Source organism: Penicillium coprophilum (assembly GCF_028826855.1).
Source record: "Penicillium coprophilum strain IBT 35676 chromosome Unknown utg000004l_segment0_segment0, whole genome shotgun sequence".
NCBI lineage: Eukaryota > Fungi > Ascomycota > Eurotiomycetes > Eurotiales > Aspergillaceae > Penicillium > Penicillium coprophilum.
The window spans coordinates 1,035,814-1,058,060 of record NW_026622723.1 but is presented as its reverse complement, the minus strand read 5'-3'; the positions used below and the strand labels follow the sequence as shown (position 1 = coordinate 1,058,060).

The following is a 22,247-nucleotide window of genomic DNA, read 5'->3' as shown; positions in this document are numbered from 1 at the left end:
TCAGGATCGAGTGCTAACACGATTTGCATACTCGGTCGTAGGGGGGTCAATTTCCTGGCGGAGTCTTCGTCTAGTTTCTCTCGTTCTATCCCAGTGACCCGTTACCATGTGGCCGTTGACAATGATAGTGCTACCACCAGTGCCGCCAATGCTGCGCTTCGAATCATGGTGGGGATGCATGGGAATGATTAGACGACGTAGACATGTTGGGCTTATCACTCTACGATGCACAACATAGGCATGAAAGCATAACATGTACAGGCGAACTTGCCACGTATAATCATTTCAACATCAAGATGAAGACGGCTTGAGCATTGCTCCATGCTCAAGACAATGCAATCTATCATTACACTTCGGTATATTCACAGCTGCTAAGAATCAGGTCTCGTGGCAAGACGGATATCTATACTCCCGGAAGTCCAATCACATCCCTCAAGGGTGCTATTCGTCTCGGGAGTATATAGATAGCATACACAGCACTCAAGGCAATGAGCAAACCAGACCACTAGAGAAACTGTCAGCCAATCGAAATGCATGCCGTGGCAGAATTTCGCCAAAATTCACATACCTTCTCCAACCAAGTATGGAACCAGATTGCGGTCATGAAGAGCATCCACCAGCCCAGGCCAACAACGCCCCAGACAAGACGGAGTGACCACGTTTCTGCGAACCCACCAGTCTCGGTTGAATCGGCCACTGGAGTATTATCCGCATCACTGGCCTTGCGCTCACGTCCCACGTCTCCAGCAGAACTGAAACGTGACAAACAGGCTGGTGCGCTAGCCCCGACAGCCTCAAAAGCCAGGAATCCCGTGGCCAAAACTAGCATCAACACATGTCCACTGATATCATGACCACCCCTCCATGCGCCACCGGCAGTTTTGCACGTCGCTGCCGTGAATAGTGTTTCTAGGTTGGTGGAGCTGCTCTGGCCAGCGGCCATTTTCCCGGCCTCATCGAGGGCTCGTTCACATTTGCCGCCCGTGGCCACGAATCCGCGATCAATGATTGCTGGGCCGAAGAACCATTGCGTTGCAAGATACCATACTGTTGTGATGAGTGCGTAACGTAGAATGGCTTGGAGGATGCGTCGGAAACGTGCTTCTTGTTGTGCGGAAGATTCCCGGCGAGATGAAGAGTATGAAGGTTGGAATATGAGGAGCGAGACAAAGGCAGCTGTGGTCCATAGCCATCCAATCTTCACAAAGTAGACATTGAAGATATTATTTTTTCGGGCGAAGTAGTTGACGGGGCCTTCGGATAGGTGCAGGTCTGCAGCCAGGGATGGGGCCAGAGGGCTTGCGGGGGGTGAGGAAGAGCTGAACGGGTCTCTGGAATGACGTGCTGTTGGGGATATTGTTGAGAACAAAGACCCCAGTAATAGTGTCGCAGGGTATATGAGGAGGACGGCCGATAGGAGAGTGGGAGGTCGTGCGGCAGATGTGGCCATGGTCGTAAGCATAAGGCGAGATTCGCGCAGCAGGTGATCTATTCTAAAATACACAAGTAAAATTCACCGGGACATTCAAATATGACCACAAAGCATAGTTGTTGCAATTGGGAAGGTCGAGGCAGGATAACTTGACGATGACCTGGACAGATGACATCAGGGTTTGCCTGCCGAGGCTGCTGCATGAATGCCTCAGAATGCCTCAGGCGTTTAACCAAACATCAACCTCCCAACATCAGAGCTCTTCTCTCCAGTCTAAACTTCATGTATACAAAATCTTTGAGAAGAACACCGAACCTCTCAATTATGTATTTATCTACTGCTTACTTGCTTCCAGTTCATCGGAGATACCCAAAATACCCGGTATATATTTGATTCGTGATTACAGTTGACCTAAAGCTAGTGCCATTACCTCCAGTCTCGATCCATTCCCACTGACTCAGGCGTCTTAAAATACGCAACGACTTCGTCTGGGCTAAATGCGTATTCTCATATCTTTTGCTCCTGGGAGTGTCCCCTCTTACGGAACTAGACAAGACGTGCAGTCGTACTTGTAGGTAAGACAGTATGGCCGAAGCCAGTGGCAGTCAATCTGGCACTGGTCGGATTTACTTGCAGATTTCGAAGGTTATTAAGAAGTGTAGTACAGGAGACACAACAGTTAAGGTCGGAGGGCCCTGCGGCTATATGTCCCGTTCGGGGGTTGTTTGACGCACGAGCAGATATCCAGTACCTTGTAGCAGTATGATTTGTTGTTGAAGTAACCTCCCCGGTGTGTTTGGCTTGTTTCCTACTGCTTGTTAGGGTCTCTTTGTCTCTTTGGGGACTTGTCATTGGCCGTATGGAAATCCTAACTCTAATTTGGAAACACTGTATACGTATATCTAACCTCACAATTGATCAGTGCCAGACATGGATAATAGATCTCTATAAGCTTTGAAATGCCGTTCACTTTCGTAGCGGACCTCCATTCAACGGTGGGGTATTTAAAGAGCCCTGGATATCAAAGAATTCAAGTGAAACCGAACAAAAACCAAATGCGTCAACTTTCATCATAAAATGTGCCCTCACTGGACCATTAACCGAGTGCCTGCATGGCCAACTCGACACTAGAGAGGTGGGTCAGCTGCAATTCTAGAAACACAAGGATTATGAACGGGGCAAAGTAAAGGGTCAACATACGTCAGGAATGTTCCAGCAGAAACAGGCATAGCTCTCAGCAGAGTAGGGCCAATACCCTTCCAGAAACCACCGAGACCCTCAACAGCATATGTCTTCTTGAAGCAGTCGCGCATGGTGCTGTACTTCTGCTGTGCACCGAATCCATCGGTCTGCATCTTACTTTTGATAACATCGAGCGGGTAGCTGGAGAGCCAGAGAGCCTCACCAGCCAGACCACCATAGGTGGCAATCTTAGCCTTGGAGATATCCTCACGCTTGACATTGTTACGCTTGGCATCCTGGTTCATCATAAACTCAAAGGCCATGAACCAAGCACCGTACGCCTGGGCCTCACGGAGGAGAGTAACTACCTGGCCGCGGTAAATACCGCGGAGGGCGCCGCCCTGTGCAGCTAGCTTGCTCACGCAGTCGATGGGGCCGGAGTACAGACGGCCGGCACCGTGAGGCTGTGCCTGCAGGCGAATACGCACATGCTCAATTGGACCTGACAGCACGGAATTGGTAAGACCGGCGAATGAACCGGCGATGTAGTACTGGGTGTAAGAAAGGGCCGAGTTGGCGTATTTCTTCTTGTTCAGCTCTTCCAAACGGCGACGCGCCTCATGGTAGGCGCCGAATTGGACAGACACCTGAATCGGTTAGAGAAATCGTCTATAATGGACTCTGGCTGCAAGGGCATCTCACACAAGCACCGATACCGATAAGCGGGGTCAGTGTGCCCTTATAGAAGGCCGACGGACCTTCCTTCTTGAAGATCTGGGTAGCGCACTCTGCTGCACTCTTGTATTGAGTGGTAGTTTGTAGGCGCACCTTGACGATGTCTGCCAAATTGTTAACCAGTGGCTCCTGTGCTTTGAGCAGATCACATACCAAAGGGTTGGCCTAGTTTTTCGTTAGCAATTGCTTTGATTTTGCATGTTTGAAATATTTTCCCCCAAAAGAACTACCAGTTATGACACATTCTCATATCCTGACGTCCATGGCTTTCCCTGAGAATTCAAACAAAGTAGGTTGCACACATACCGAGCATAACTTGGGCCATTCCACCCACTGCGCCCGCTGCCAAATCCTTGACGGTGCGGAGGGCACCGCCACCCTTGTCCATCATGTCAATTACCTCAGTCTCCATGTTTTTAGAGTGATAGATAATTGGACCAAAAGTATCGGCAGGGACACAATCTGGAGACTCCAGACTTTATATCCAGCCCGCTTATCGCTATTGCGCCATCTGCCCTCTGATTCGATGAAAATGCCGAGCCACGTGACTTTTCCGACGGGAATCTTACATAAGCGGGCTGACTTTAGTCAACTAGTGTCTGGGCAGGAACGGGCGGGACCCACAGCTGACCTAAGCAGTGACATAAGCCCTCTCGTCTTCTTGAACTTCTGCAAAGGGAAAAAAAAGTGTTGACGGATCTAGATGTGGAGAGACTAGTGCATGATGCATCGTCGGCCAGTATGCAGGGTAAGCTTACAGTCGCTAATCACCGAGACATTATCTGACTGAAACTACAGCTATCGCGTCGGGCTGAATGGTCGAATTCAGTCTACCGAACACCCTCTTTAACAGCCCTCACAGTTCGACGGGCCTTAAGGTCGTCCACGGCGCAATGGAGCTCGTCAGATCAATCAACTGGAAATGATGATGGTGCCGCTCCAAATCCAGCGCAGACGAAGCCCAAGTTCGGCAGCCGGTGGGGTCCTAAGCATACTACGCCATCGACGGGCTTGAGTTTCGCAGAACAAGCGATGCGCCAAACTCTTGTCGCCAATAGTCAACCGTCGCCGCCACCTGCACCTGCACCATCACAACGCAACCGAGAGCAGCCAAATCAGCAATGGAAGCCAGAGCAATCAAACCAGCAGAGGAAACCGTTCATGCGGCGCGTGAGCCCTCGAGACAATCAGGGACACATGATGGGAACAAAAGGACCTTCACAGAATCAGGAGAGGAACCCGTCCACCCAAGATAAGAGTCCGCTCGAAGAAAGGGTTTCAAGTAGCCACATGAGGTGGTCAAGAGAATCCCCACGGAATCGGGAGAGAAATTCGTCTGCCCAAGAAAAGAATCCGTTTGAAGAAGAGAATACCAGTAACTACATGAGGTGGCCGAGAGGAACCTCACGGAACCAGGAAAGAAACTCGTTCACTCAAGAAAGTAACCCATTTGAAAAAGAGAATTCAAGTGGATACGTGAAGCGATCAAGAGGGGGTCCACCTTATCAGGAAAGAAATACGTCTGCTCGCGAAACAAACCCGGCGTTTGAAGGAGATAACCCCTTCGTCGCTGGAAAGACACCAAACAGATTCCCGAGCCAGTATCAGAGCAGGGCGACTAGGGACCATTCAATGGCCCGCGATGACTGGAAATGCCCTCAGTGCATGGCACAAGTTTTTGCCACAAAGAAAGTATGCCCATTCTGTAAAACCTCTCGACCCGACGATGCCCAGCCAAAGTTCCGCATGACCAGAGACTACAACGACTCTCCCGGGCATACACACCTTAAACAGGCTCGATCTCCCTCAAAGTTCCAGCGATTAGGGGATTCGGTGTTATCCGAGCTGGAACAAGATGAGTCGAAAACAACAGAAACCACAGGGCACGATTTAGGGGAATCCGATCGACCCCAGACAAAAGAGGGAGCAGAAGATTTTAAGAAGAACCAATGGTCTTGGGACATGTCTGCTCTGGAGCATCTAGAAAACCTAGAAGCACAAGAACAGCAGCTGCCGAAGCCTATGAAGCGCCGTGATGGACGCAAGGGACGTCAGAACGAGTCTTCCGATGGGGCTGATTTTGACTCGGAAGATCGCGAGCGACTACGCGTAGAGCGGAGACGCCAGAAGAAAGAGAAAGATGCCCAACGGGCTGCAAAGAAGGCCGCCGCGCTAGCAGCACCGGCCCCTCTCTACCTTCCCGAATTTATCAGTGTTAGCAACTTGGCCGATGTCATCGGCGTGCGACCGGCGCAGTTTGTGCAGCGAATGGAGGAGATGGGGTTCGAGGAAATTACCTACAAGGATGTTCTCGATGCAGAAACTGCCGGATTAGTGGCAGCCGAGTTCAACTACGAGGCCATCTTCGACAGTGGCAAGGCAGATTTACACGCTGCCCCTGAACTAGAGGACACATCCGATCTGCCATCTCGGCCACCTGTGGTCACTATCATGGGTCACGTTGATCACGGCAAAACCACTATTTTGGATTGGCTGCGCAAGTCATCTGTCGCAGCGTCTGAACATGGTGGTATCACTCAGCACATTGGTGCATTCTCCGTAATGATGCCTTCCGGAAAAGCCATTACCTTCCTTGATACCCCCGGCCATTCTGCATTTTTGGAAATGCGTCGCCGAGGTGCCGATGTGACCGATATTGTGGTGCTTGTGGTTGCTGCGGACGACAGTGTCAAGCCGCAAACAATCGAGGCCATCAAGCACGCCACCCAAGCTAAGGTTCCCGTCATTGTCGCCATCAGCAAAATTGACAAGGAGGGCACCAACCCTGATCGAGTCAAGGGTGATCTTTCTGTTCATGGTATTCATGTGGAGGACTATGGAGGTGACGTGCAGGCCATCGGCGTCAGCGGCAAAACCGGACAAGGAATGGTCGAGCTGGAAGAAGCCATTGTTGCGCTCTCAGAACTGCTTGACCACCGGGCAGCCACCACGTGTAACGTCGAAGGCTGGGTCATCGAGGCCTCTACGAAGAGTTATGGTCGAGTAGCATCCGCCCTCATTCGACGTGGAACTCTGCGGCCAGGCGATATTATTGTTGCTGGTACCGCATGGGCTCGTGTCCGCACCCTCCGTAATGAAGCTGGTGTGTCCATTAGTGAAGCCACGCCTGGAATGCCCGTCGAAATTGATGGTTGGAGAGAGCAGCCAGGTGCTGGCACCGAAATCCTGCAGGCACCAAATGAGCAGAAAGCCAAGGACGTTGTGGACTACCGCTTGGAGCGGTCTGATACCCAGAAGATGGGTATCGATATGGTTGCCATCAATGAGGCTCGGCGCGAGCTTCTCGACAAGCGCAGGCGCGAGAATGAAGAGGAAGAAACAATAGATGGAGTTGAATCAACTGGGCCCAAGTCGGTCAATTTCGTCCTGAAGGGCGACGTAGACGGCTCGGTGGAGGCAGTCTTGAACTCTGTTGCGGCAGTCGGGAACAACGAAGTCTTTGCCAATATCATCCGTTCAGGTGTTGGCCCAGTCAGCGAATTCGATATCGAACATGCTGGCAGTGCCAAGGGCAAGATTATCTCATTCAACCAGGTTATTGAGCCTAATATTATGCGTATTGCAGAGACGCAGGGCGTCGAGATTCTGGACCACAACATCATTTACAAACTGATTGATGATATCAAGTCCATTCTCAGTGAAAAGCTACCTCCAACAATCACTACGCGTGTGACTGGAGAAGCTGAAATCCAGCAGGTGTTCGAGATCACTGTCAAGGGACGTGAAAAGACAGCCATTGCTGGAAGTCGTGTGCGCAACGGTCTGATCAACAAAACTCGCAAGGTCAGGGTGCTTCGCGGGGACGAGATAGTCTACGATGGTAAGCATATCACAAGCAACTTAAAACGAACAACCTGGACCAATCTAACTTTCACAACAGGCACAATGATCTCCCTCAAGAACGTCAAGAAAGACGTCATTGAAATGCGCAAAGACACAGAATGTGGCATCGCTTTCGAGAATTGGACAGATTTCGCACCTGGTGACCATGTCCAGTGCTACGAAGAGATCTCTGAGAAGCGCTATCTGTGAGATACTCGGTGATCTTAACATCTGTGCGTCGTGATGATCGCTTGTATTATTTGTTCCATCTAGCACTCCCTATTCCCCTCATGATCTTCATTCAAATTTTGTATTATATTTTCCTTTTTCTCTCGATGTGGTTGACTTGCATTCAGGGTCTGGGCGTTGTTGCATCTCTATGTACTAGGGACCGGAAGAAAGGCAAAAGATCACTGTCATTGAGGAGGATGGTACTGTCGCAGCGCATGTGTAAATTCTCAAATATCATGGCCGAATGGCCGCATTATAATTCACTTCTTCTATGCAAAACAACAATAGTCCGCCGTTCGTATGTGGCGTTTGCTTTTCACAAAGCAGGAGCAGGACTGTGACATGCTAAGACTATAGCCGCCGCTTTGTTGCACTCATGCGAAACTGTCGAAGTCGATTTCTGAGTATCCAGTCCAGCTAGCTCAGGGTGACGAGGGCCATAATGTTGAGAGCATATCAAGCATAAGTTTGTTCGTGTTTTCATATTTCAATTATGAAGGGTATGACATTCATTCGTGGTCCAACGCGCCCCAACGCGCCATGGCCGCTGGCCTTTCTATCCCAAAGTAATACACACGAATATTGACGGGGGAATAAAAAAACGAAGAAGATGCTGAAAACGCTACAACTGATACAAAACACCACCGGCTTCCGCAAACTTCTGCTGATACTCTTTCAAGCTCGCCCACTGACTCAATTCTTCTTGATCTCGCTCATAATCACTGAGATAGCTCATAGCGCGGCCGTTCATCTGCGGGCCGACGCCGTCAGTAGGACTGGCTGCATCACTCATGGGTGAATGACATTCAAGCCGGACAAGCGTCTCAATGAATGCCTGTAGGTAGGACTCCGCCTCTGTGGCAGTGAGGATGTGGCCTGGTGGGACGGCCGTTGGTGATGGTGATGGTGCGGCAGTAGTGGTGAGATTTGGGATTTCGGTTGCCGATTGATTCGGCCGGTGGGAGAGGCTTAGGAGAGTGGATGCCACTTGACGGATTTTATTGGTCTATTGGAGGGTCCTTTTGTTAGTTCAAACACGAGTAGTGGTAAATAGCGGTCTATAGCGTACAATGCTTGCGCCGTTCGGCTCCATGTTCACCTCATTCACTGTTCGTAGCAGCACGAAGAGATCTTTGATGACCAGCTTGCGCTCTTCGGCCATCATGCAGCCAATATAGTCCGTGTGTGGGGGGGTGCTGGGGGGGCTGAGCTTGGGTGTTGGTTTCTGACGGCGCTGCGCCGGTAGCAGTCGTATTAGGTGCCGGATTGGGCCCTCCTTCGATTTTGATATGTGGCGTAGTGCTGTCCGGGGTAGTGAATGTAGGTGAATTTCCGTACTTTGAAAACGTTTCGAAAAGGCTCCAGTACTTCTCAACCAGATAGGACCTGGTGGATAGTTGACTGGCGTAAATATTGGCTTTCTGTATCTCATACTGTATAGCACGTCGTTCTTGGTGTATGTGATCATTCGAGTAACTGAAGATTGTGTCATCTCCGCCAAGACCTGATAAACCCGCCGGGGATATGTGTTGGGAATGGCAGAGAGATAACTCGGCAGGAACATCGATTAGTGCAGATTTTGCCTGTTTGAGACAGTTCCAAATGCTGTTGCGCTGGTGTTCCCAGTCAAATATTTGACCACTACCAAATGCTATTTCCCAAGCTAGCAGGGCAGTATATGAGCTGTAGACGCGGACGTTTGCGTTGAACCCGACTAGCTGTGAAACTCGGTCTGATGGCTGCGGCTCAACGTGTGTTGTGAATAAGAATTCATCGTCGATCTCCAGCGGGAGTGGTGGATAACGGTCCGTTGGTGTCTCTGGAGGAACATGAACCTTGATATCTGAAGAGCCCATCTGGTGTAATGTCTGATATCCGACTAAGGTGACATAGAATAGACGCCGTCCAAGTTCTTGAGTGATGAGGTCGACGCCTTGGGCTTCCGTGAAAGTATGTGGTAATTGATCATGCGCCCTTATTGACACCGATGATAGTGGGCTAACGGGCCCTAGTGTCGAGGACGAGCGGTTGGTGGTGGTCGGAGACCGGCAAAGATCATACACTTGGAGCATGGCTCGGCATTCCGATAAGTACACACGGCACCGGCGCATGTTGTAAATATACCCGGAACATACAGCGAGAAAATAGCTGATCGCCGCGTCATAGACTGTGGCGTTGCGATCAAGGTATCCAGTCCCGCGGGCTTGAATAGCAACGTCAAGGCACCGCTTTACTAGAGCTATAGAATTGGGAAAAGCGGTGCGCTCAGCTTCAGTGTTGAGCCGAAGCTTAGGACGTCGGGGAAAGGAAACCACTAGGAGTCCAATCATTGAGGCCAGTAGTGCCAAAAATGTGTGATTGGTTACATCTTCCCGACGCTCAAAGGCTGCCCGAAAAGAAGGCTCATGTGGAATTGGGACCAAAGGATGAATGTAAGTAAAAAAGTCATCAAGCAGCATTTGCATCGTGTGCAAAGAACAAATTGATTCCACCGAAAGGGGGAACGATGTAGATTGGGGGTTGGTGAATGGCGTTGCCAGGGGAGTCGCCGCCGACGGATAGTCTGTCGGGCTCAGCGACGCTGCATCTTCAGGCTCCCGTTTTTGTTTCTTAAATGCCTCTGCATGGCGGTTGGGAGGACCGCGGCGTCTGCTCGGTCTTTCATAAGTGCAGGGAATATCTAAGCTAGCGCACGACCGACAAGGTGGCCCACTGGTATCACACTTGCATAAAAATGAGTAATTTCCCGCAGACTTTGACAAAAAAAAGCCATACCTTCACTTTTCGAATACTGCAGGCATCACAGGCCTTGCGCAGCCTCGTTTTCAGGTCCATTAGCAAATTGCCGGGATGACCACGCCGCGAACCGTCAGGGCATGCTCATCGGCCCAAAGCCAAGTCAGAGCATCTAGGCTGCAGGTTCCACTCTGAACACAATGAATGCGGAAATCCCAGTCCCGAAAGTCGGAAATAAAGCCAGCAACTTTAAAAGCTGAAGCTCTGGAAACCTCGGGAAGAGATCCGGATCTCTGATTCGAAGTCCGGGGGTCACACTTCCGGATTGCTAAGCGGGTCAAACCTCTAGGAAAATCTGGGGTACTTGAGCTGTGCAAAGGACAACTATCAGGCATTTCTAATGCTTTGCTAGGGATGAAAATTGTAATATTATACTGTGAATACAATCGCCAAAAAAAAAAGAAAAGAAAAAGCACGTCGCGGAGGCGCAGTCACGTGTCACTCATGATCTAACAAGCTATGCACCCTTTTTTTCCTACGAAATTAATCAGAGGGAATTACAATCGCGTTTACCAAAGGATATTGGAATTTTCTCGGCTTTCTCTTCATAGCATAGACCAAGGGTGTCGCATAAATCGCCTATATTGGGAACTATAAATGGAAAATTAGGCGCATTTTGCAATAATCTCGGTCAACCCGAAAGAGATGTATCATTCACAGATCATGGCATAATATCGTCATGGTATTGCTCACCCAGTCGACTAGACTGCTGGTGGATAGCTCGTCGCTTGCGTTCAATGTCCGTCGCCCAAAGTGCCGAGCCAGCAGCTGTTGTCATCAAAAATAACATAGAGAAAGGAGGAATTAGCTGGAGGATCAGAGCCACCGTTCCAAAGCTAGATTGTGTTAGATCTCATATCGATAGAGTGACTTGATGTGACGAACGTGGTGTATTGCAGCTGACGCCGACGAATACTTTCCTTTCTCTGCTGTTTGGACATGTCCAACAGATGGAAGTAACGCCAGTGATGGAAGGGACCGGCACGATAGCCAGTCAAAACTAGGAACATAGGGGTGCCGGCTACCGGAATAAAGATAAGCGGAAGCAGAACTATAAACTCGGCGATCTGCCGGAACGAAAATGGAGAGTACACGGCACTGGTGGTCGGCGTACCCAGACGCTTGGCCGGGTCCCCGGGCTCAGGATAAATGACCCGCGAGGTGGTAACAAGCTCCTCCAGGCCCTCATTTACCAAAACTGCATCAAAGATATCCACTAGAGCCTCATCGACAAAGAATGCCTCGAAGAGTGCGGCAACGATCGCTGCTCCTTCACCAAGCACCAGGAATGCGCCGCTTACCCATGCCGAGCTACCCTGAAAGATAGCAAGGAAGGCAACTTGGGGCAGGTAAGCAAAAAAGAAGAGGATAAAGTATATGAAGGACGAAAGAAGGACGATGGGGAGAAGGCGGGCCTTGAAGAGAGGCCATAGGAACCGATTTGACGCAAAATAGTAAATTCCCTATGTAGATTAGTCCTGGAGCTATAGAATCTCCTATAATAACATACCCAAAGAGGATACAGCCAAGCAGCCCGGCTAGGATCCAGGAATCGCGACATGGCTTGCAAGTTCCCAACTTCAAAGAATCCCTGCCAACGGCGATGGACAAGTTCGAAAGTAGGTAGGCAGCACCTTATCGATAAGCCTTCACGTGATCTATGGATATCAGCTATGATGACTAAGCTGGTACTATTTCATCAAGAAATTTTTCGCCGAGCGCCCTTTTTCTTTTCTTCTTCACATAAACTGAACTCCTCCCTATTCACTCTGAACTTTTGTTACAATCACTGTTCTGGAGGGGAAATGGGAGGAAAGACCAAATCCGCTGGCTTACCCCAGACTCTTCTACTCAAGCGTGGAGCGTTTGGAATATATTCAGCTGTACATTCCTCTTTTCAAGCATGTACTGGTGCTTGGAGCCTTTCTTAGAAGTTCCATGTTGGACGTCCCGGCTTAAAGCCGATGTCTATGAATCTCGTTCACAATGTGCTCCAAACTGTGCACAATGGCCGTTGGCCGTAGATCTGGAGCCATGGCATCCCTCCATCCCGTACCAACACGGTCAACCCATATAGCTTGCATGCCTGCAGCGCGCGCCCCGACAATGTCGAAAGGGTTGCCGCTAATCAGCCAAAGTTTGTTCATATGTGATGGGTCTTGGCCTGTCTGCTTTGCTAGGTGCTTGTAACTTGCCTGTGATGGCTTATATTGCTTGACTTTGTCTGAGGTGACGATGTCTTGGAAGACACTCGCGTGCGGCGAAAGGTCCCTAGACCGCAACATCGAGTTGGATACCATACTTCTTGTCCCATTGGAGAATATCACGGCTTGGATGGTTGGGTCTGCAGCTATGTGGCTCAAAGCTGGATCCACGTCAGAAAACGTAGAGAGACTGTCATAAGCTTGCATGAAGTGTTCGATATTGTCGTTGCTTAGCTGCTCGTTGTTGTCGGCCAGCGCGTGTATCAGTGAGTTACGTGTGATGGCTGAGAACTCTTCATAGCGGCCTGTTGATTGTCAATATCTTGGAGCACTAAGTTTTAAAAGGATGGCTTGCCCATGCTGTTTAATCTCCATGTGTACTCCAGTTGATACCGCCTCCAGAGCGACGAGATCGACTGCGCCTTGGCATTGTCAAAGTGTTTCTCAAGTTGTTTAACGATCGATTCAGTTGACAATAAAGTGCCATATAGATCAAAAGCGACAATTGTCTTGGTTGCCATGATAGAATAACCTTGGAACAGATAAGCGGGTAAGCCAAGGCCGTTAAGGCTGAAGAATGCAAGTTGATGATGTCAATCTTCCGTGGGGCAAAACAGACTCTCTGCCCAACCTCTCCGAGATCAAGGGGCAATATTCAGGACTCTTCCCAGTCAGATTCCAATGACTTCCAATGATAATTATGCTGTATTCCGCGAATGTCTGTCTAATGCCATCGTGGCCCGCTCTGAGGAAAAACCAAAGCCAATGCGACGGAAGCCCAAGGGCAAACGCACCGAGCGCAAAGACGTAACAACTGTGACAACAGCGTCAACAGTCTCCACTGTGAGAGCAGACCCCGAAGAACTCGCTGAATTTGTTGATGTACATACACCCAACCAGGCCAATCAAGCGCAAAGCGACTAGCCCTCAGGCCCAACGAAATCTACACACTACAGTCAAGAACTAACAAGATCCAAAGCTAACAAACCCCAGTTCCTAGCCTCAGAAACCTTCACTACCTTCCCAAATTCCCTCCAAACCCTAAGCTACGCAGCCATTCAGCATGACCCAACGTTATCAACCCTCTACATTCCCCCAGACGCCGACACCCCCCTCCCACGCGCCACACTTGAGTCGCTCTTTTCCCCAATCCCAGTCAGCGTGACCGACTCGTTACTCGTTTACGGCATAATACCCGACGCAGCAGATTTACTGGACTTCCTCGCACCTGTGCTGACAGAGTACACATCGAGCGTGACGACTGGCCCGCCGGCTTGGGCGAGCACGCGCGCGGATGCATGCGAGATTTGCGAACGTGACTGGATCCCGCTCTCGTATCACCATTTGATCCCGCGCGGGGTGCATGCCAAGGTTCTCAAGAAAGGGTGGCATGATGAGTGGATGTTGAATAGTGTGGCGTGGCTTTGTCGCGCTTGTCATAGTTTTGTGCATCGCATGGCGACTAATGAGGAGCTAGCTAGAGAGTGGTTTACTGTTGAGCGAATTTGTGAAAGAGAGGATGTGCGGGATTGGGCTATGTGGGTTGGGAGGGTTAGGTGGAAGGCGAGGTAGAGGTAGTCGATGTTTATTTGTGGTTATAAGATTCGATTGTACGTGTTTACCTGAGACTTGAGGGGATGCACCATGGGAGTGATAGCACACAGCCCTGTACGGCTTTAGATTGGCAATGATCTTTACAGACCAGTATCACGCATGCAATAACACCGAAAGCTAAGGTATGTACCGACCTTACATAGGGAGTCTTTTATGAGTCCTTCCAGGCAAAAACGTCATCAATACCAGTTGACCTTCCCATGAAAGATCGGCCAGGAAAATTCGATTCGATGGCCGAATTTCACAGGACCGGTTTGGCGGCAATGATACTGTGTCCATCGTTATTCTTATACTCCTCTATACTCTCTACTTCTCTTCCACTCCAGCATTCAATTACGCCGATAACTAGTTTCAAACAATGGAACGGATCTAAAATACCCTTCGCGAGAATAGGAAGCTTCCTATGACGGACAAGCAGCTTTCAGACCTCGGAGCCGATTTTCATGAGTTTGATCTCCGCACTGGTACAAGTGTTGGATAACCACCATTTTGTGCTGTGATGATAACTATCCGCCTAAGGGGAGGTGTGCCATGGGCACGACTTGAAAGACTCAATGGTCCTAGAGGGCTTATAGCCTCAGAGTTGTGGGTTTGTGTCACTGCCTTGTCGCCACAACTCATCCTCTATGCATCGCAGTACAATTCCTGGTCAGTACCGTATATCTCACAGTGAATGTGAAAGTAGTTCTCTAATTAATCATATTCTCCTTCATTTTACGCGCAGGTTTTTATATGCCGAGTATACCGCATCTACTTTGGAGACCGCTAGAACGAACGGCCACGTTAACTGCGCCAGCCCTTTTTCGATAGGGGATCTAAATAGGAAGGGCTTTACGTGATGGAATTAGTGTCACATATCGGTAATATAGCTTACAACAGTAGAAGGCCGAGAGCTTGTGAGGTCTTGTGATGTTTTACAGGGCTGTTAAGTAGTCTTTTCGGCGGTCTTTTCAGCGGGTTCCTCATTTATCATTCTTAGATATCTTTAAAATAGCTTCCCTCCTTGAAAGAGTGGAAATAGTCTGTATACGAAAGAAAAGTACCCTCTCACGAAAGAAAGGTCTGATAATTAGGAAATAGATAATATAGACAACTTCCTCCCAATCTTACAGTCAATCTCGAGTAACAGTGGCAGTGACAGTCTCAGTAATGCGATCTGTTACCGTCTGAGTCTTTGTCTCGGTCTCAGTCTCGGTCTCAGTGATTGTGATAAAGCCAGACGGTGTAACCGGATTCACAGTCAGTATGCCTTTGCCTGGCTTGGAGGTCGTGGTAGCGATATTGGCATCTACGGTAGATGTGGGATCAAATGTATGTGCAGTTTCCACTGGTCGTGTAGCAGCCGACTCTGAAAGGGTCACGAGAAGGGTATTTGTCGAAGTAATATGGGTCGTCACTTCAGGGGCAGTCTCATGCGGAGTAGTCTCACTCAAGGCCGGCAACAATGGAGGAGACGACGATGTTGTCGAATAAACAGTTACCGGAACAACACTTGTGGAAGTGACACGTACTGTCACCGTAGAACCATATTCACTGGACGGCAACAAAGGCAATGGCGATGTTGTCGAGTGGGCTGTCACTGGAGCAACACTTGTGGAAGTGACGTGAGCTGTCACTGCAGGAGCAGTCTCACTGGACAGCAACAACGGAGGAGACGATGTTGTCGAATAAACAGTTACCGGAACAACACTTGTGGAGGTGACACGTACTGTCACTGTAGAACCATATTCACTGGACGGCGACAAAGGCAATGGCGATGTTGTCGAGTAGGCTGTTACTGGAGCAACACTTGTGGAAGTGACATGGACTGTTGTTATAGATTCAAGCTCGCTTGTGAATGGTAGCAATAAGGACACAGAAGAAGATAACGGTGTAGTTGAATAAATTGTCAGAGGAACAACACTTGTGGAAGTGACATGAGCTGTCGCCACAGGAGCAATCTCTTCTGAGGACGACAACAAAAAAGACGAAGGAAGAGATGATGTTGTCGACTGGACAGTTAGGGGCACAGCTGACGTTGTATTCGCAGGGCCATTGTCTATAGGCGCTGCATTGACACTCGAAGCATTTCCAGTTGGGGCCAGCAAGGCCGAAGAAGCAGGTGGTGATGTTGGGTAAACAGTCACATGAACAACCGACGTGGCTGTGGAATGAATGGTCACAAATTTCAAAGACGTAGTTGTTGGTTCAATAGACGGTTTTGCCGTTAGATTTGCCGACGACACCGATGAGTTTTTGACATTGGTTGCGTGGTGACCAACGCTTGTTGAAAATGGACTTGGTGCGCCTTTTGTCACATAGACAATCACAGGCTCGGTTACAGTCATCAATGGCTTGAATCCTGATGTGACAGGCTGTACTGGTGTAGATTTTGCCTGCGTAGAATTCGCTAGCTGGATGGGATTGGAGGTTGGAATCATGGGTGTGGATGCGGATGTGAAAGAAGTGCTACTGCTTGCTCCTCCTGAGGATGGAATGGCTCCCACAGCTGGGCTGCTAGTTGTGGAAACTTTAGGTATTGTGGGCACTGTAGGTAGTGGTGCTATCGATGACGGTGTGGCTGTGGCGGCTTTGGTGCTGTTTGTTGCATCTGAAAGCCCAGCCAATGAAGATTGGGATGCACCCGGTATGATTGAGGAATCAAAGGAGGGTGCTATGCTTGGCATATAGAGGGGAACTGTATAGACAGGTGAGAGACTACTTGATGAACGCGGCAGTTCCGGGCTTGAGGACGAGGGTGTGTATCGCCGAGTCGTAGTGGACGCATGAGAGGTGGTTGTTGGCTTCTGCGAAGTCTGTGCATACTGAGAGGTCGATGAATTCAGCGACGTCGATGGATTCAGCGAGGTCGTTGGCTCTAGAGAGGTCGTTGGCTCCAGAGAGGTCGTTGGCTCTAGGGAGGTCGTGGGGTTCTGAGTCGTCGTTAACACATGCGATGTAATTGGCTTCTACATGACGGTTAGCTTAATAGCTTATTGGCTTAGAAAAGGGCAAAGGTACTATTGACTCGTCGTACGTAAATGGTATCTGAGTAGGCGCCGAAATAGGCCCCGCAACAGGCGTGATTTCGGTGATACCGCCAGCTTCACGCCGTTTGATATCTGGCAACAGGAGAGAAGAGGATGACTCAGGTGCCTCCGATGACTGAGATAGCAATCGAGATATCGGACCAGCTAAAGCCATCCATGGCAAAAGAAGGAACAAAAAGAACTGGGAGTGATGCATCCTGATCTAGAAACGAGAGTGTTGGAAGTGATCGCCAGGACACAACTTCCACGGAGAAAGTAGGGTGTTAAAGAAAATCGGATGCTCAGATAGAGATATAATAGATCGCCCGAATAGGATGGAAACAATCTCGCGTATAGAAAAGCATGGTCAAAGAAAATATTATGAAATTAATGTGCATCCAAGGCCTGGAGGCGTCTTGATGGCTTGCAAATGAAAGAATGGCTGGATCACTAAGGACCACAGAAGCGAAGGGAAAAAAAAGAATGGGGCAAGATGAAGCAGCCTGAGACTCCAAAAGGAAAGAGATTTTTCTTTCAAACGCCTCGCCATCGAGGATCCCAGCTGGTATATCTGCATTTGGGGTTTCATGGGCCGAGTTGGGCTTAGGGCTTCCTGTCAGCCACCCATTGTTCTCAACCTTGAAAGTTGTCCCATAAAATCTACAGTGGCCCAATACCATCAGTTTCAGACGTAACCGCCATTGCAAGGGGCTCTTTGTGGGACAGAATCTCTAGAAATAGATCGCGCGACAAAGAGACGTTGCAGTAGGCGCCCAGCCCTGGTCGATGACGCGTGGTGATTGGCCAGCTGCAGGAGTAGGACCACTTTATTATTTGATTGAAGATTACATGTTGACTTATGGACTGAGTAGATTTTTCGACGGAGATGGGTCTGGCCAATTCATTTGCTACGTGTACGGGCGCGTAAGTTGAGATATAATTATTGTGACTTGGTTACTCCGGGGGTCATGCACTTTGGCCAGATTGTTCGACACCTTTCATTCAACTTGTCACTCCGCTATATTATAAATAAGTCGGACTACGAAGTTTTAACTGTGAAAGTCCCACCAATGCCCTCGAATGGCGAAATTTGGCCAAGAGCATTCTTCGAGTCTCCGTAATAATGCATCCGATAGGTCCCAGCCTGCAGGGGGGTCGCAGTGTCCACACTATAATACTCATCCTCAATCTCCCATTGAATTGTCACCTCACTGTGGCCAAGAACCTCATTGGTCCGCTTCCAGGTATAGACCAAATTCCAGTCGCGATCGTTGCGCACGACCTTCCATGCACCAGAATCGGTCTTTCTTTCGACTGCAGCGAAGGTCGACTCGAGATGTAGATTGTTGCGAGGGTTGGCACCCACAAAGGTCGTCTTGACAATATCCCCGGGCCCGTATGGTCCACTCCCCGGGTTTGAAATCACGTTCCCAAAGCGTTTGCCAATGGGTGTTCCATCATACACAACCCCCGCAATGAAGCTCAATGAACGGTTGGTGTTGATTGGTGGGGTAGGGCCGGGTTGGATGGCTGGAAGTTTGGCAACTTGCGAGGAGCTTCCCAGATATGGCAGATAGGTGAGAGTCAGATTAACATAGGCCGCTAGTGTGTTTGGGCCGTAGAGTGTGGAAGCGCCCTCATAGCGCTGAGCGCCGTACTCCTCCTCGGTTGTCACGTAGTGAGCATAGCTGTTGGACGGGGCGCCCAGTACCACAAGAGGATCGGAAACAGAAAGGTGACTCTTTGCCCCTTTCGCAATAGCCTCTTTCCAGCGTCGTCCAGACATCGTGGTAGCTTCGCTGGTGGATATGACTAGGAACAGCTGACCCACTCGCAAGACCTGGATGTCAACAATGTCCGCGGCCCATGCATAAGGCTCAGTCAGAGTGCCGATATCCAATAGCACGTTCTTGGGGCTTTGACACTGCTGCTGCTTTTTGCTTGGTTGATGAATAACTGCACGCGCAACTTGCCATAGGGGGTTTCGTCCAGCTGGTCCAGTAGCATTCTGGGTAAAGTCAAAGGCACCTGGGCCATCCGTAGTTCCAGCGGCAAACGAGTACCCCATAGCCGCAGGACAAGTCGTCAGTATACTGGAGTTGAACGGCGAGGGGAAAGTGTATCCATTCATATCTTGGTACACATGGAATGCCTTCACCGCCGAACTTCCGGTGATTTTGATAGAGGTGGTGTCCATTTCTTCGTAAAGCTTCTTTGCTGCGGAGTACTGGCGGCGCCCAATCTCGAAGCAGCTCTTCGCTCCGTTATCCTTCTCACGAAAGAAAGGACCTCTACCATGGCAATCCTCGTTTTTGCCACCGCAAGTGCTATCTTCGTAACGACACTTCTCTCCAGAGCCGTCTTCGCACCAAGCCCCCAGGATATTGGGGGATGTGTCCCCGACATTCGCTTGAGAGAATCCAATAACGGCGTCGTCAGTGAACCTCGCATCGCCCTCGACGCTGCGCTCGAAGAGGTAGGCTGCGACACCTTTATTATCGCCGCTGACCAGACTGTTGTTGTTGTACAAAGATGTGCCATGAACAGGGAACCATGTCAAGACAGCCGTTGTTTTGTGATCAGATTCGCGATCAAACCGAATGAGCGAGAGCGATTTTTCAACATTGGCAGAGTACCGTGCTCGTTCTTCCTTGGGGTTATGATCGTATGAGAAAGGACTGCGATTGATATTGGTGTCTTGCAAGTCGATGGATCCAAAAGAAAGTCGACCCGGCTCCAAGTTTTCATGAGCACGAATGATTGATAGAATAGTACCGTCGACAATGGCTTGATAGCTTTGCTTGTTAAAACCTAATGCCGGGATCTGAGGCAGCAAGTAGTTCATCCACGCTCCAGGCCCGGAGTGCGAATGTGTCCCCGTCATTGCGACGTTGTGTTCACCGTACCTTGAATACTTTCCACCGAGTGCATTGAGACCCTCCAGGACACCATGTCGCACGGCCGTGTCACCCGTAAGGGTATCGAGAACTAGGTACACGAAAGTATCATCGGGCTTGTTTGGGTCTGCGAAGATGAAGGCGCGAGAATACAGTCTCTGCTTTAGACCAGTGCCTAGTTGGTCCAAACTAGCATAGCCAGCGAGGGCAAGCTCCACAACGGGTCTAGTAAATATATCAGCCAATTGAATACATTGAATGTCCAAATAAAGCATGAAGATACCCAGTCACATCTGCCTTGCCTGCTCCTACCAAAAAGATATCATCAGCTGTCGCCGCGTTTGCTCTGCTTTTCCACTGGTTGAAGTTTGAACTAAAGCTCGGCAAAGGCGCCTGCGACTGGATATCGAGCTTGAATACAGCAATCAGCTGCAAAAACACCAGCGCTCCAAGAGCCACCCCAGCAAGAGTAACGCTCAGGCGAAAGTTAGCCATTGTTAGGACGGTTTGCCAATGTATATATATATATATATATATATATATTGATATATAGATATATATTGTTATGATATCAGCAGAAAGACTGCGCCGAGTGACTCCTTCGAAAGCCTTGGGAAGCTGAAATCCCCTCGGGCGATATGGGTTCTTATACAAGTGCAGTGGGGAATACAGTGGGAAGAGGAGCTAGCTGCAAGTACATACGATCATTGCCTAAGTACCCCAAGATTGGGAACGAAGCTGAGCATTAGTGGAAAGTACATCAAGTGCTTAGGTGACATTCGTCTAAGCGATGTGCAAGGGCTTGGGATCGTCATCCATTGAATTCCGGCACACCCAAAAAGGGGATGGACTTTCACTGCCCCCGCACGGGAGGAAGGTGCTGATGTGACTGCACAGGTGAAGACTGAATTGCCTTGATGTATAGCCAGTCAGAGAGCTGGAGACTTGCATTAGTCTTCAGGGACCTCGGGTAAAACCAGTTCGAACCGGATAGGATCATCGTGCAAGTTGGGAGCATCCTAGAGAGCAATACCATTCGTCCAAGTATATCCCCGGACTCCCAGACCCTGGTTTCTGCTGCAGCCACATACACAACGTATCTCATGACTCGATCACAGCTTGAGCGCAATCACATTACAACATAGATATATCGATTACATGACAGATCAGGTATACTGTTCGCCTGGTTTGTTTTCACCTCGATGGATATAGAAGAATCACGTGACGCGTACTAGCTGAGTCAGCTGCATTTGTGTCGCCGCCTTTGTCACCGCCTTCATATAGCAATGGTTCTCAGATTAATCTACTATTGGTCTTGACATTCATACAAGACCTTCACTCCAAAATGCCGTTAATCAACGAATCGCATGACTCGCTGCCATGTATGTACTCAGGGTGGAAAAGATCTATGCATTGGAACCAAACTCACTAATCTTCTAAGATATCGACGCAGCGCCCACTGCGTCCGCGCGAGCGCAAGCGCAGCAGCTCATCAACGCAGAGCTATCCCCAGAGCACGCCTCCACAATGCACCCCTGGATACCGGAAGCGCCAGAACCCAAATTTTCTCAATTCATGCAACAAGAAATTTCGCGCAAAGCGCAAGGAGCACCTCTCACAGGAGGAATCGATCTATCCCGTTACGAAGCACCAGAGGCACCAACTCCCACACCAGACACCGAGACACCCGATCTAGCCAAATCGGGCCAGATTTTACAACAGGCATATGTGTCATGCTCGTACTTGTCCGAGCGCAACAAGAGCCTGGGTCTGCTGGAAGAGTATGGCAAGAACGCTTGGCTGGTTGGTAATTCGCAGCTTGAGGAAGTTCTCGGCTCTCTTGAGAAGGAGTTGGCAGAGACGAAGGAGGCTTCTGAGGAGGTGAATAAGCAGAGAAAAATTGCACAGGAGGCGAGCCAAGGTGAGCTAGTCAGTCTGGAAGAGACGTGGAAGCGTGGCCCTGGGGCGATTCTCAATGTTGAGTTGGCATCTGAGGGTCTGCGCAGGCAGAATCTTGACTACAGGCGCCAAATGGCTCAGCAGCAGGCTCGCTAACGGAGAGCTCTCAATCTTGTTTGTGTACTACCTTTCTGAGAAATGAAAGCTCGTCATTCTAGCGACCTTCTGCTGGCTGAGGGATTCATGTTCTTGGTCGCACAGTCTGTTTGGTGGAACGCTTGCATGGTGGGGTGCCATATGTGCGACTTGAGGGTGTCCTTGTTCCTGCATCCGTGAATTTTGGGAAACGGCCTATGTGTGTCGCTCTTACTTTTGCGCCGAGGACCTATTCTCGCTTACACGGATT

At 49.6% G+C, this 22,247-nt stretch overlaps 10 protein-coding genes across 10 annotated transcripts; 3 read left to right on the top strand and 7 right to left on the bottom strand.

Moving 5' to 3' along the window:
* Positions 1 to 403: 403 nt before the first annotated feature.
* Positions 404 to 1,492, bottom strand: N7500_004823 (putative inositol phospholipid biosynthesis protein Scs3; the record flags this gene model as incomplete). Its single annotated transcript, XM_056675968.1, has 2 exons — positions 404 to 505; positions 569 to 1,492. Coding segments are annotated over 2 exons (1,026 nt in total), but the record flags the coding sequence as incomplete, so codon positions are not given.
* Positions 1,493 to 2,528: 1,036 nt separating this feature from the next.
* N7500_004822 (uncharacterized protein) lies at positions 2,529 to 3,761 on the bottom strand (the record flags this gene model as incomplete). Its single annotated transcript, XM_056675967.1, has 5 exons — positions 2,529 to 2,559; positions 2,633 to 3,261; positions 3,317 to 3,453; positions 3,503 to 3,514; positions 3,656 to 3,761. 5 exons carry the CDS (start codon positions 3,759 to 3,761, stop codon positions 2,529 to 2,531), a joined length of 915 nt encoding a protein of 304 aa, XP_056530967.1.
* A 309-nt stretch (positions 3,762 to 4,070) lies between these two features.
* Positions 4,071 to 7,402, top strand: N7500_004821 (translation initiation factor 2; the record flags this gene model as incomplete). The annotated part of the gene is made up of 3 exons (XM_056675966.1): positions 4,071 to 4,097; positions 4,148 to 7,190; positions 7,251 to 7,402. 3 exons carry the CDS (start codon positions 4,071 to 4,073, stop codon positions 7,400 to 7,402), a joined length of 3,222 nt encoding a protein of 1,073 aa, XP_056530966.1.
* A 643-nt stretch (positions 7,403 to 8,045) lies between these two features.
* N7500_004820 (uncharacterized protein) lies at positions 8,046 to 10,258 on the bottom strand (the record flags this gene model as incomplete). The annotated part of the gene is made up of 4 exons (XM_056675965.1): positions 8,046 to 8,429; positions 8,493 to 8,619; positions 8,654 to 10,146; positions 10,199 to 10,258. 4 exons carry the CDS (start codon positions 10,256 to 10,258, stop codon positions 8,046 to 8,048), a joined length of 2,064 nt encoding a protein of 687 aa, XP_056530965.1.
* A 622-nt stretch (positions 10,259 to 10,880) lies between these two features.
* N7500_004819 (EI24 domain-containing protein) lies at positions 10,881 to 11,780 on the bottom strand (the record flags this gene model as incomplete). The annotated part of the gene is made up of 3 exons (XM_056675964.1): positions 10,881 to 11,055; positions 11,105 to 11,682; positions 11,730 to 11,780. The coding sequence occupies 3 exons, from the start codon at positions 11,778 to 11,780 to the stop codon at positions 10,881 to 10,883; spliced, it is 804 nt and encodes a 267-aa protein (XP_056530964.1).
* A 394-nt stretch (positions 11,781 to 12,174) lies between these two features.
* N7500_004818 (haloacid dehalogenase, type II) lies at positions 12,175 to 12,944 on the bottom strand (the record flags this gene model as incomplete). Its single annotated transcript, XM_056675963.1, has 2 exons — positions 12,175 to 12,728; positions 12,779 to 12,944. The coding sequence occupies 2 exons, from the start codon at positions 12,942 to 12,944 to the stop codon at positions 12,175 to 12,177; spliced, it is 720 nt and encodes a 239-aa protein (XP_056530963.1).
* Positions 12,945 to 13,104: 160 nt separating this feature from the next.
* Positions 13,105 to 13,995, top strand: N7500_004817 (HNH endonuclease; the record flags this gene model as incomplete). The annotated part of the gene is made up of 2 exons (XM_056675962.1): positions 13,105 to 13,305; positions 13,417 to 13,995. The coding sequence occupies 2 exons, from the start codon at positions 13,105 to 13,107 to the stop codon at positions 13,993 to 13,995; spliced, it is 780 nt and encodes a 259-aa protein (XP_056530962.1).
* Positions 13,996 to 15,149: 1,154 nt separating this feature from the next.
* On the bottom strand, positions 15,150 to 17,262 carry N7500_004816 (uncharacterized protein; the record flags this gene model as incomplete). The annotated part of the gene is made up of 2 exons (XM_056675961.1): positions 15,150 to 16,985; positions 17,038 to 17,262. The coding sequence occupies 2 exons, from the start codon at positions 17,260 to 17,262 to the stop codon at positions 15,150 to 15,152; spliced, it is 2,061 nt and encodes a 686-aa protein (XP_056530961.1).
* Positions 17,263 to 18,084: 822 nt separating this feature from the next.
* N7500_004815 (neutral/alkaline ceramidase) lies at positions 18,085 to 20,437 on the bottom strand (the record flags this gene model as incomplete). Its single annotated transcript, XM_056675960.1, has 2 exons — positions 18,085 to 20,167; positions 20,226 to 20,437. The coding sequence occupies 2 exons, from the start codon at positions 20,435 to 20,437 to the stop codon at positions 18,085 to 18,087; spliced, it is 2,295 nt and encodes a 764-aa protein (XP_056530960.1).
* An 850-nt stretch (positions 20,438 to 21,287) lies between these two features.
* N7500_004814 (pre-mRNA-splicing factor SPF27 family protein) lies at positions 21,288 to 21,997 on the top strand (the record flags this gene model as incomplete). The annotated part of the gene is made up of 2 exons (XM_056675959.1): positions 21,288 to 21,324; positions 21,384 to 21,997. The coding sequence occupies 2 exons, from the start codon at positions 21,288 to 21,290 to the stop codon at positions 21,995 to 21,997; spliced, it is 651 nt and encodes a 216-aa protein (XP_056530959.1).
* Between the last annotated feature and the right edge of the window lie 250 nt (positions 21,998 to 22,247).